Source organism: Rattus rattus, chromosome 3 (assembly GCF_011064425.1).
Source record: "Rattus rattus isolate New Zealand chromosome 3, Rrattus_CSIRO_v1, whole genome shotgun sequence".
NCBI classification, from domain to species: domain Eukaryota; kingdom Metazoa; phylum Chordata; class Mammalia; order Rodentia; family Muridae; genus Rattus; species Rattus rattus.
In genome coordinates, this window is record NC_046156.1 from 215,089,078 (window position 1) to 215,101,721 (window position 12,644).

The 12,644-nt window shown below is 39.8% G+C and overlaps 1 protein-coding gene across 1 annotated transcript in view; it reads left to right on the forward strand.

Annotated features, from left to right (window-relative positions):
- Positions 1–3,841: 3,841 nt before the first annotated feature.
- Positions 3,842–12,644, forward strand: part of LOC116897335 (adhesion G-protein coupled receptor V1-like) — a 205,939-nt gene continuing 197,136 nt past the window's right edge. Inside the window, exon 1 of the mRNA XM_032899091.1 lies at positions 3,842–3,956. Within this exon, the coding sequence (XP_032754982.1) occupies positions 3,945–3,956 (12 nt within the window). The 5' untranslated portion in view covers positions 3,842–3,944. The remainder of the gene's footprint in view (positions 3,957–12,644) is intronic.

Here is a 12,644-nt window from a genome sequence, read left to right on the forward strand (position 1 = left end):
TTTAAAGAGCCTCCAAAAGTATCACATTTAGTGTGCACAGGCAGAGTTAACTGGCCCTGTCAACACTAAATGGGTTAGGGACAGGTGAAGAGTAGAGAAGTCATGTGAAGAATGAGATCAGAGAAAAGTAAGTCTCCACAGCCAAGTGGGTGAGGAGAGGAACACGTCCCAAGAAGTAATGAGAATTGAGGTAAACAGGAAACTCAATATTTATTATTAGATTTGATTTATCAGCAAGCAGAGACAAATATATCTGTATTTCCCTGTTGGCACAGTCGAGCTGTCATCCAGCAGAAGAAAGAAAAGAAAATTTTATTTCATTTTAAATGAATGATATGTCAGATCTAGGGGGCTGATATTTTTTAGCTTCTGTTATGATGTACATGTGTTGTATCAATATGGAGATGAGAATAGCATTGTATATGTCATTGACATTTGTTATCAGTTACCAATAGGAACTGGTGGTAAGCCATGGATTTATAAAAACTGAGAATCAGTAGAATTTCAGCAGTTTGAGATGAGGCTTGTACCTGCTTTGCCTTGTAGAAGACATCATGCCAACTCTAGAAAGACTGACGGTCTTAAAATATGAACACAAATTCTGAATTCCAATGAGCTGTAATTATATAGTTAGGACTTCCTTTTAGCTTTATTAAGTTGAGGTGAGAGCAATCTAACTGGACACCATCCATGGGTGAGTTCTATGTGTATGCACATGGATAGCACATGGGATCAGGCTGGCACATAGTCTTCTCGGCATCACAAGCACACTTCTTGCCCAGCACAGTGCTCTGAGAGGAACAGATATTCAGCCACAGCTAGAGTTGGCATACAAATGACAGACAACCTTTGAAGAGTCCCTTCTTTTGCTCTTAGAGCAGCTACGGAAATAATTTTTATCCTGGTATCTCTCAGTGCACTAGGGAAGTACAGTGCTAACAGCCCATCTGTTCTTAGGTAATACAGTCCTAAGGTTCTGTGAGCTATGAGGAGACTGTGTATTTTACATTGTTCACCTCAGTATTTAATATATCATCTGGGGTAGGCTTGTTCACATGGCATAAACTTCTGAAGTATCTTAGCTCATTTTTGCTAAAGGTTAAGGCAGCTTATTTTTGTCTTGCTGACTAATTTTCTGCCACAAAGTGAGACATAATCCTCAATATTCACAGAGAAGATTAAAACAGCTTTTGTAGTTCACAAAACTGTACTGGTCTTCTTATATCTTAGAAAGAAAGATGAAAACCAAAAATTTGAAGCTAGCACACACACTTTACAAATGGAATCTGTGATGTTAAACTATTTTCTGGAAGTTGAAGCAGTTTTTAAACAATAACCTGCAGTGGTTTGATTCTAAGAACAGTTTTAGGAGAGCAGATTTAAATCTGCATACCATTTACAGTTTAATAGAATGCTTGATATTAAATATCCATTCTCCGTTGCAATTTGCATGGTTATTTTTCATAAACTGTTCAGGTTGAGTGTCTCAAATTTCTACACCGTTCATCTCAAAGAGTCAAAAATGGGAAGCTTATGATCGTTGTAGGTACATTTATAAAGCCTCCATGGGGAGAGAGGCCACAGTGCTTAAAAACAAAGACAAATTCTCACAGCGATGCTGTGAGCTTGGCTAATTCTGCCTCTGAGGACATTTTAAGGCCAAGTCCTAGTGCCCCTAGAAGATGTTCAATGAGTTTCTGTAGCATATACAAGGTTGATTTATGAAATATATATTTTATAGTTCACAAGTTACACAAGAGTCTAGGGAAATCTAGACATGCTCTAAGGACAAGCTATATGATCCCAAAACTCCTGTGTGCTATGTTCTGGAAAAGTAAGCTTTTTTTTTTCTAGGGTGGGGGGGCCTTTTTCTAGGTTATTAAAAACAATACACCGTGAAATTATAATTTCTACTTTAAATGTTGGCTCTCACTGGTTTTAACAGTGTATGTTAAAAATGCCAAACTCAGGAATAAATCAACAGAAAATTGTTAGGGATCTTCACTTTTTACAAATAGTTCTGGAATCTTAAAATAGAAAGGGGCTGCATTTGTTTTTTGCCAACTTCTGTTATTGCTGGTAAGGAAATTAAGCTCAGAGTTTATTTCTTCAGATGTCATAGAATTATATTGTCACTCCAACCTTTCTTTCACTAAGTAAAATTTTCATTATAAAATTTTATGTAGAAGTCTATTGGTCTGCTTTTCTGCCTCTCTACCAGGATGCTGAGCCCCCAACATACCACTCGGGGAGGTGAAACACACTGGCAGCAGGCTGCATGTCTGCCTTGCCACTGGGAACCAGAGCACTGCTGAACTGCTCAGGGAAGGCAGAATGAAGTCTAGGACAGGAGCCCAAGTCTGTTCTTCCCAGCCAGAAACAGCTAGATCTAGGATGGGTGCTGTGTTTCTCAAACTCCTGTGTACCCAGGCGTCACAAGGAGTTGGGAGTTGTGATTCCCATCCTCCTGTGTCCCCAGGACCATGAGGAGTTGGGAATGGGGGTCCGCAGGCCTTTGCTGAGCCTGGGACAGGCAGGATTCGGCTGGGCTTCAGTGAGTGCCTGCAATACAGAGGGGCTGGAAGAGGGCCTTCTATGGGACACTTAGACCAGGCTCTGTATGAGGAAGCACGCCCTTCCAGATTTTTGATGAAGTAGACAGTCCTTTTTGTCCAAACTGTTTTATTCATGGTGAATGAGAATGAATATCTTTTCCGAAGGGTAGACTAGAGATTAAATATCTTTTATAGGAAGGATGCCCAGGAAGGGAAGCTGATTGGCTAAACTCGGGGCCTATTTAGATACCTCATTAGCATGGAGAATTCTAGTTTTCTATGCTATATGACCATTTGTCATGGTTCTCTTAATGGGATGTCACGGTTACGTGCTCAAGGACAGGAGCCTAGTCAGGAGCTAATTCAAACTCCTGCCATTCTCGTTATGAGATGTTTGGGGTTCTGAACTTAACTACAGCCTGAACAATTCTTCTGTCTGGTGGCACTGCCCCACAGTAGTTTTATATTGGAAGAATACAAAATGGTATTTTTCTTGATTTGATCATTTATTCAACAAGTGTTTATCTAGTTCTACTGGGTGCCAAATATTTCATGTTTGAAATACATCAAGAATTAAAGAATTGGAATTTCTGTCCTTATGCAGATTATTTTCTATTGTGTAAAATGATGTGGTGGTGGTTGTCATGATGACGACTTCACAGTATGGTAGATGTTTATGAGGATTCTTTGTATAAAAAGAGTTACGATCCAGTTGCTTTAGGAAAGAGAGAAATACACATGCAATTTAAATAATATGGAAATAAAAAGTCATCTTTGATGCAAAGGTGAGAGGCTTGAACGTGATAATAAAACCCCACCATTTAGGTAATTTTAAAACTTGAAAACTTAAACATACTTGAAACTTGTTTGTTCCATTTGTTGTTACCTGGCAAGAGGTTTCAGGTAAGAAAAGAAGTCAAAGATTCTTCTTGATCTCCCTGTCTCATCACCCAGGAATGGTATTTCCATGCTGTCTTCTCTTTCTTGCCTACCTGGAACAGTGGACTTCAGCACTTCAGTTTGATCTAGCAGTGACAAGAATATAGTTTACTCTGAGACTTTGCTCCTGAGAGACTTAGAACAACGTGAAACATGGTGTGTTGTCCTCTTTTGGTTCTTAGAAACACTCCAGTTCACACGTTACCCCTCGAGGTTGCCCGAGGTGAATCAGGCAACTTTGCCTTTGACTCACTCGATTACACGTTCAGACAAAGGTGGCTTATCTTCTGGATGGTCCTCATTAATCTTAGCGTGACTTACAGTAGAACTACCTGTTTCTTCCAGGTTTTGTTCCTGGCATCTGCATATGCAAGTCCCCAGCTCAGTGAGGAGAGCTGTTCCGCCTTGGCTGCTGTGGCGCATTACCTATACCTTTGCCAGTTTAGTTGGATGCTTATTCAGGTTGGTAGCTTATTCCCCGCCCACCGCTGCCTCCCTCCGGTGATGCTGGGGGAGGAGGTCCTTCTCAGTCAGGGTTTTACTGCTGTAAACAGACACTATGACCATGGTAAGTCTCACAAGAACAACATTTAATTAGGGCATGCAGGTTCAGAGGCTCAGTCCATTATCATCAAGGCGGGAGGAACATGGCAGCTTCCAGGCAGGCATGGTGCAGGAGGAGCTGAGAGCTCTACATCTTCATCTGGAGGCTGCTAGCAGAAGACTGACTGCCAGGCAGCTAGGATGACAGTCTTATAGCCCACACCCACAGTGACACACTTTCTCTAACAGGGACACACCTTTTAATAGTGCACATACAAACCATCATAATTTGTGGTTAATTGGCGATAGGAAAGAGTGGGGGAAGCCAGTTACTAGTGTTAGTTGTACCAGGAGGGGAGACTGCTCCTGCTAAAGAGCACAGGACTGTCAGTAGAAACAAAGTAAAGAGCATCGGTCCTTTGTCTTTTGTTAGTTCAGAACTTTAGCACACAGAGGTTGATTGTGAGGCATGCAGGAGGTGGAAGGCTCTTTCCTACACATCCACCATTACTATCCGATGGACAGAGGCTCCTGTTCTGACCTGAGGAGCAGTTGAAGAAGAGGCAAAGTCTTTCCAGTCATTAACAACAGCAGAAGCATCAGTGGTGTGGAGAGTCATGAAGTAGGGCTCTGGCCTTGCCACTTGCTGCCCACCTCAATAAATGTTGACCTCTCTCCAGGGCATGGTTCTGAATCTGCACAGGGGATGATAATTTCTAACTCCTCAAATTAGTGCTTTGTAGAACTTTCCGTACCTCCGATCATGGAAAACATGTCATTTTCTTTAATATCTATGTCAGTGGGTTTAAAGATAAGTCTAAGCCATAGACATAAACCGAAACATCTCCTGAAATTAGGATAAGTTTGTTGCACTTTTTCTGATTGTGAGATTGCGTTAGGAGTTGCTCTAAGCTGAAGTACAAGACTATGTAGGTTATTATCTATCTGCCGGGACTGATTCTGCAGGGTGTGCTGAAGGTCTTTGTCCCTGTCCCTGACATATTCTGACTTTCTGATTAATGACTTAGATGAAAACACAGGAAACCGCTTATCAGATTTGAAGATATACGGAGATTACAAGATAGTTACAGCAGCTGCTTGCGTTAAGGCTCAAGGTGGAACCAACGCAGAAAATCTGTAATCGCAGATTACATACTAAGTCAACTGTAGCAGTGATAAAATATAATACAAACATAATATAAATGGCTGAGAATTTTACTGTAAGATAAACTCGGTGGTAATGTAAAGTGTGAGCAGAATACCACACAGACCTAGGTTACATGGAACACCATGAAGGCAGATGCGGGTCCATTGTAGTCTATCATGTGCCATCATTTACTCACACAGGAACCCCATTCACAGTTCTTGTCTGAGTATGGGAGCAATCAGAAGGTAGTAGCTTGGAACAGGTTTAGGGAGATGCTTCTGGGTACAACGCCAGGAGACATGCTGCAGGAGAGAAAGCCCGGATCAGGTGTCTGCATTTGGCAGAACCAGAGCAAATGGATCAAATGGTAGGAAATGAAACTTCCTTCAAGTTAAGAGTATTCACAGCCAATAATACTTTTGGAGTTGAAGAGACGATTTCCAGAAGCATAGTGATCCAATCACCGAGGTACATTCCAACAGAAATGTCTTTCACATGTATTTCCAGTGGACTCCCTCTTTGGTGGGTACTAACCAAAGTTAATGAAGATCAGTTTATTCCATATCTGCTTTTCTGGTCAGCAAGAAAATCTAATTGTGCCTGATGCTTATTTAGTAGGCTAATTATATTTCTGTGTGGTTCATGATTTAGGAAAATGGTCGCAAGTGGCAGGGAAATGTAACACGTTTCAGATGGTGTACCACACATCCTTCATGGTTTGTGGTGTGACCACAAGGGGAAAATCCAATAATGCCTGAATTTTAGGTAGGTTACATCTAATAAGTTATTTTGCGGCCAGAGGTTGTCATTTTACCAAACTACACTTTTCATTTATAAAATGCCACGTGCTAAAATGATTTTTTAAAAACCTAAATCTATCTTTAAAAGTGCTGTGTGGGAAAATAGACTAGTATTAGTCCAAGCCTATGAGTTGAATTTGATTAAAACCTTGAAAAAGCACATACACGGTACACGGACATACTTACAGTCAAAACACCAACACACACAAAATAAAAGAAATGAAAATTTAATAAACCGTGAAAGAATGTCAACACTGTTGATTCTATTTCATATTTTTTAGCAGTCCAGGAGGGAATTGGATACTATGTATGAGTAATGTTGATCAATTTTAATCATTGGGTGAAGAGTGACAGAATTGTCAGTGTGGGCTGGCAAGATCGCTGAATGGGCAAAATGCTTGCTGTCAGTACAGACAAACTTAGCTTGATTGCCAGAACCAGATGCCGGAAGGGGAGAACTGGCCAGTTAGTTTTTCCCTGACTTCCACATATGTACTGTGGCACATGTGCATCTTCATACATCTGTAGATTAATGCACACATAATAAAGAGAATAAAAATGTTTTAAAACAAACATTCAGAGATAACAAATGATTGTTCTTTGGTTTTTTGTTTTTTTATTTTTGTTTTGTTTTGGTTTGTTTTTTGCATCACATTCTCAGTGTTAGGATAAACTTATTTAATGGCTTCAGTTTACTTTTCCGTCACCAGCTTGAATACTGATATGGTGAAGTGAGAGTACAGTTACACTGTCGGCAGAAACCTCTCACTTATAAACAAGTTATATAACTTCTTGCCTACCTTGTGGATCAGGTTACCATTATACCACCTTTGAAAACTGTGAAAATATGAAACTAATCCATGCAGGAAGCTGGCCCTGTGTCTGTCCCAGAGTGTATAAATACATGGTACATATAGTGCCGCTGAGGCTAGCACGAGTGGCTCAAATAGCAGAGATTTTGAACTGTGCTGAATATTCTACTTTTCCAATATGATTCTTATCTTTGTATGAAGAGGGGGATGTGCTTGATGGGTGGAAAGGATGATTTTACAAGAGGCATCCAATGACCACCAAGCCTCGGGAGGATAGTCTGTGACCTCTTAGAGTGCATGCCTGCCCCGCACAGACACCAAGCTCATGGTGGGAGTGTGGAAACAGCAGAGTTCTTATTTGGTATGAAACAAACAACTCACAAATTTCCTGCTTGGCTAAGGATAATTGACCTTCGCTTCTGTTTGTTCTTCGAATGAGATCACTCTGTGTGAACACTGATATCCTTTCTTACTTCCTTAAGATGCCAGGGTCATGTTTACTACAAGTTAGATTAACGTGAGAACGTAGACTGATGGAATGTCTTTCCTCTATGCTGCTGACTAGTTGTTTCAAGTTTCTTTTGTACTGGAGATAGCATATTCTAATATTATATAACAAAAACACTCAGGCGATGTCAAATCAGAAGTCCATCTTTCTTGCTGTTTTGCTTATTTTCCATTTTCCTTTTGCTTTATCCTGCCATGCTCAAAGGGAAACACTGCTAATGGTTTCCTGTGTATTCTCCACAAACACCCCATGAGTACACAAATATTTATGAATCCATAAATAAGCACACATGTGTATCCTTGTGATTGTATATACTTCTGCATGTGAATGTATGTATATATTTATGTTTAGAAATCTTTATTTTCACAATGGCCAACTCTTTTCTGTGCTATAGTATAGTGGGTTCTGCAATTTATTTTGTAGTCTCTAATTCTGGTTAATGGTAGTGTATTTTTTGGGTATAAACTATATTTATTTGCTTGGAGAGTATCCATAGAATGAATTTTTTGTTAATCATTCTAAATGCATTATCAGATTAGATTATGGATTAATCGAAGAACTGTAATGTAAACTGTGTTTGTTTGCAATATCCACATACAGTAGAGGAACTGGAAATCTAACTTGGCTTGTATATTCATTTGGCTGGGTTTTATGGTCATTCGAGTCACCATGTTAAACCATGGTAGAACAATCTACTTTGCCCACAAAAGACATGAGAGTCTTGCATTGACTCTGAAATCAGATTCTCTCATTTCTAACAGTGCAGCTTAATTCAAAACTCATTGTTTTAGTGTGAAGGTAAAGTTTCTTTGAAGAATGTATTCTTAAATTGTTAGAATAGGCTAAAAATCACTTAAGCTTCTACTTGAGCATTCATATTGTGTGCCTAGTTTCTCCATACAGCCTGACTATGAAGAAACAGACAGACTCTTGGTAAAGCATGCAGGAACATAGCAACAGGAAGGGAAATGCTAAAATTAGCCCTGGTTTTCCTTTGTCATTGATTTAATTTGACAAGACTTCAAAAGTATTGGAGACTGATAACTACAGAGATAAAAACGACATTCCCAGGAAATACTGAATTATCAAGCCTCAGAAAGCAGTGCAGTTCTTTTAAAACAATAAATAATAAGAAAGAGGATGGAGAGGGAGCAAGGAAATTGGGAAATTTCCTAGATTTCCATTTGAAATGAGTGATTAAGAGCATATAGTGATAGAATTAGTAGCATGTGTGATGTAGATTAAATTCAATGCTATGATCTGCTCAACAATTCCAGTGAAACAATTAATAATCAAAAATTATACAAGAACCTGGATATAGTCTTTGTTCAGATGAAGTTTGTGGAATTCAAATAGCCTATTTAGCCATAAATAAGTGGCATTTCTCCTTTATATCTTACTAACATACTAAGTAATTTGTAGGTGTAATAATAAACTAATAAGTTTGTGTTTATAGACTATATAAAGCTATAATTCTGACCTATGATAACTAAAACAATAAGATAGGTGTTTGATTTTCTTGTGTAGATACTCGGAAAGTATGTCTGTGTAGTAATATAGCCAGTGTGCTTATAGAAACACTCTTTATTCTTATAGATATTTTATCTAAATAACTTTATTTAGATATTTTAAGTTATTTTTAATGATTTAAATGGAATCAATTTAAAAATTTCCAGCCCCAGTTACTAATTATGGAAATGTCCATTTTTATGTTTCCTGTTTCCTTCCTTCCTGTGAGGAGGGGAGGACAGGAACAGAAAGAGAAAGGAAAGAGGGGGGAGGGGGAGGGAGAGGGAGAGAGAAGGAGAGAGAGAGAGAAGGAGGGAGAGGGGAGGAGAGAGAGAGAGGAGGAGGGAGAGGGGAGGAAGACAGAGACAGAAAGCACTAAAATGCAGAACAAGAACTGTCTGAATTCCATTAGAACAACATACAGTAACTCATGAGGCCTACATTTATTATTCAATAAATAGTTGTTAAAATCATGTTTTGTATTTAATAACTTTTAAGTTTTCCTAGGTAACTCATGTTTCTCTTAAGAGGAGTTTGATTAAATAAAATCATCAAGTCTCTTACCTCTTTTTGGAACAAGGTTTTAAAGTATATGCACATGTGTATGCGTTATTAGAGCCTGTGAAAATGGTAGTCAAAAATATGTGCATCTAAGGATTACAAGCAAGGCATTTTACCAGATACTATAAAATTTAGTTCTTTTTTTCAAGGTACAAAATTAATCTGCAACAGCTTGTAGTTAGACTTTAGCCATTTATATGCCAGTACTATCTTTCATTCTTTATTAAATGTTAGCGTTTAAAAAGGGCAGAGGATAAACATATCTACATATACTTCTGCTAGAAGCATGGGTCTATACTCACATGTAAGTGTGTGGGCTGTGGAAAGATAAGAAAAGAAGGTCTATGCATAGGGTACTGATATCGGTATTTATAAACTTCTGTGGAAATAAATCTTAAATATAATCAGTTGCTTTATTTGTTTATTTAATACAAGGTCCTAGTTGGCTAAAGCTAGCCTAAAGCTGACTACATAGCTGGGGGTAACCTTCAATTTGTGACTATTCTGCCCCTGCCCCTGGGATTAGAGGCATGTGCTGTATGCCTTCAATTCGCTTACATTACATTGCAAAAGAGGAGCTGTAATGGTAAAAATAGGAAGACAGTTAAGTTCCCACTCTATCACCGTCTTTTAGCTTCAAGAATAAGACACACCCGGACCAGCGGAGGATCCCTGCCTTCAGCAGCTCTCTGCTCTCAGGCCCCCTGGAGGGGAGTTCTCGCCGCCTGGTCAGGTGGGCACTCCTGAGGCAGCAGAGCGGAGGAGACCACCAACGCTGCCCACCCCCTGCCCACATCCCTGGGCCCAGGAGGAAACTGTGCACGCCTCTGGGTACCCGAGAGGAGGGCCCAGGAGCAGCAGATCCACTGGCCTGAGACACCGCACCTGAAGGGACCGACTGGATAAACAGTTCTCTGCACCCAAATCCCGTGGGAGGAGAGCTAAACCTTCAGAGAGGCGGACACGCCTGGGAAACCAGAAGAGACTGCACGCTGCACACAGTTCTGACCCCAGAGGAAAACAAAAGCTCTCTGGAACCCGGGTGCACGGAACCTCCCGGGAAGGGCGGCGCAGATCTTCCTGGTTGCTGAGGCCGCAGAGAGCTCATAGACAACACCCCGAGAGCAAACTTGAGCCTGGGGCCCACAGGTAAGACAAACTTTTCTGCTACAAACGACTTGCCTGGAGAACTCAGGTCACAGGCTCACAGGAACAGCTGAAGACCTGTAGAGAAAAACCACACGCCAAAGCAGAACACTCTGTCCCCATAACTGGCTGAAAAAGAAAACAGAAAACAGGTCTACAGCACTCCTGAAACACAGGCTTATAAGACAGTCTAGCCACTGTCAGAAATAGCAGAACAAAGTAACACTAGAGATAATCTGATGGCGAGAGGCAAGCGCAGGAACCCAAGCAACAGAAACCAAGACTACATGGCATCATCGGAGCCCAATTCTCCCACCAAAACAAACACGGAATATCCAAACACACCAGAAAAGCAAGATCTAGTTTCAAAATCATATTTGATCATGATGTTGGAGGACTTCAAGAAAGACATGAAGAACTCCCTTAGAGAAACACAGGAAAACATAAATAAACAAGTAGAAGCCTACAGAGAGGAATCGCAAAAATTCCTAAAAGAATTCCAGGAAAATATAAATAAACAAGCAGAAGCCCATAGAGAGGAGTCAAAAAATCCTAAAAGAATTCCAGGAAAACATAAATAAACAAGTAGAAGCCCATAGAGAGGAGTCACAAAATCCCTGAAAGAATTCCAGAAAACACAATCAAACAGTTGAAGGAATTAAAAATGGAAATAGAAGCAATCAAGAAAGAACACATGGAAACAACCCTGGATATAGAAAACCAAAAGAAGAGACAAGGAGCTGTAGATACAAGCTTCACCAACAGAATATAAGAGATGGAAGAGAGAATCTCAGGAGCAGAAGATTCCATAGAAATCATTGACTCAACTGTCAAAGATAATGTAAAGCGGAAAAAGGTACTGGTCCAAAACATACAGGAAATCCAGGACTCAATGAGAAGATCAAACCTAAGGATAATAGGTATAGAAGAGAGGAAGACTCCCAGCTCAAAGGACCAGTAAATATCTTCAACAAAAATCATAGAAGAAAACTTCCCTAACCTAAAAAGAGATACCCATAGGCATACAAGAAGCCTACAGAACTCCAAATAGATTGGACCAGAAAAGAAACACCTCCTCACACATAATAGTCAAAACACCAAACGCACAAAATAAAGAAAGAATATTAAAAGCAGTAAGGGAAAAAGGTCAAGTAACATATAAAGGCAGACCTATCAGAATCACACCAGACTTTTCGCCAGAAACTATGAAGGCCAGAAGATCCTGGACTGATGTCATTCAGACCCTAAGAGAACACAAATGCCAGCCCAGGTTACTGTATCCTGCAAAACTCTCAATCAACATAGATGGAGAAACCAAGATATTCCATGACAAAACCAAATTTACACAATATCTTTCTACAAATCCAGCACTACAAAGGATAATAAATGGTAAAGCCCAACATAAGGAGGCAAGCTATACCCTAGGAGAAGCAAGAAACTAATCATCTTGGCAACAAAACAAAGAGAAGAAAAGCACACAAACATAACCTCACATCCAAATATGAATACAACCGGAAGCAATAATCACTATTCCTTAATATCTCTCAACATCAATGGCCTCAACTCCCCAATAAAAAGACATAGATTAACAAACTGGATACGCAACGAGGACCCTGCATTCTGCTGCCTACAGGAAACACACCTCAGAGACAAAGACAGACACTACCTCAGAATGAAAGGCTGGAAAACAACTTTCCAAGCAAATGGTCAGAAGAAGCAAGCTGGAGAAGCCATTCTAATATCAGATAAAATCAATATTCAACTAAAAGTCATCAAAAAAGATAAGGAAGGACACTTCATATTCATTAAAGGAAAAATCCACCAAGATGAACTCTCAATCCTAAATATCTATGCCCCAAATACAAGGGCACCTACATACGTAAAAGAAACCTTACTAAAGCTCAAAACACACATTACACCTCACACAATAATAGTAGGAGATTTCAACACCCCACTCTCATCAATGGACAGATCATGGAAACAGAAATTAAACAGAGACGTAGACAGACTAAGAGAAGTCATGAGCCAAATGGACTTAACAGATATTTATAGAACATTCTATCCTAAAGCAAAAGGATATACCTTCTTCTCAGCTCCTCATGGTATGTACTCCAAAACTGACCA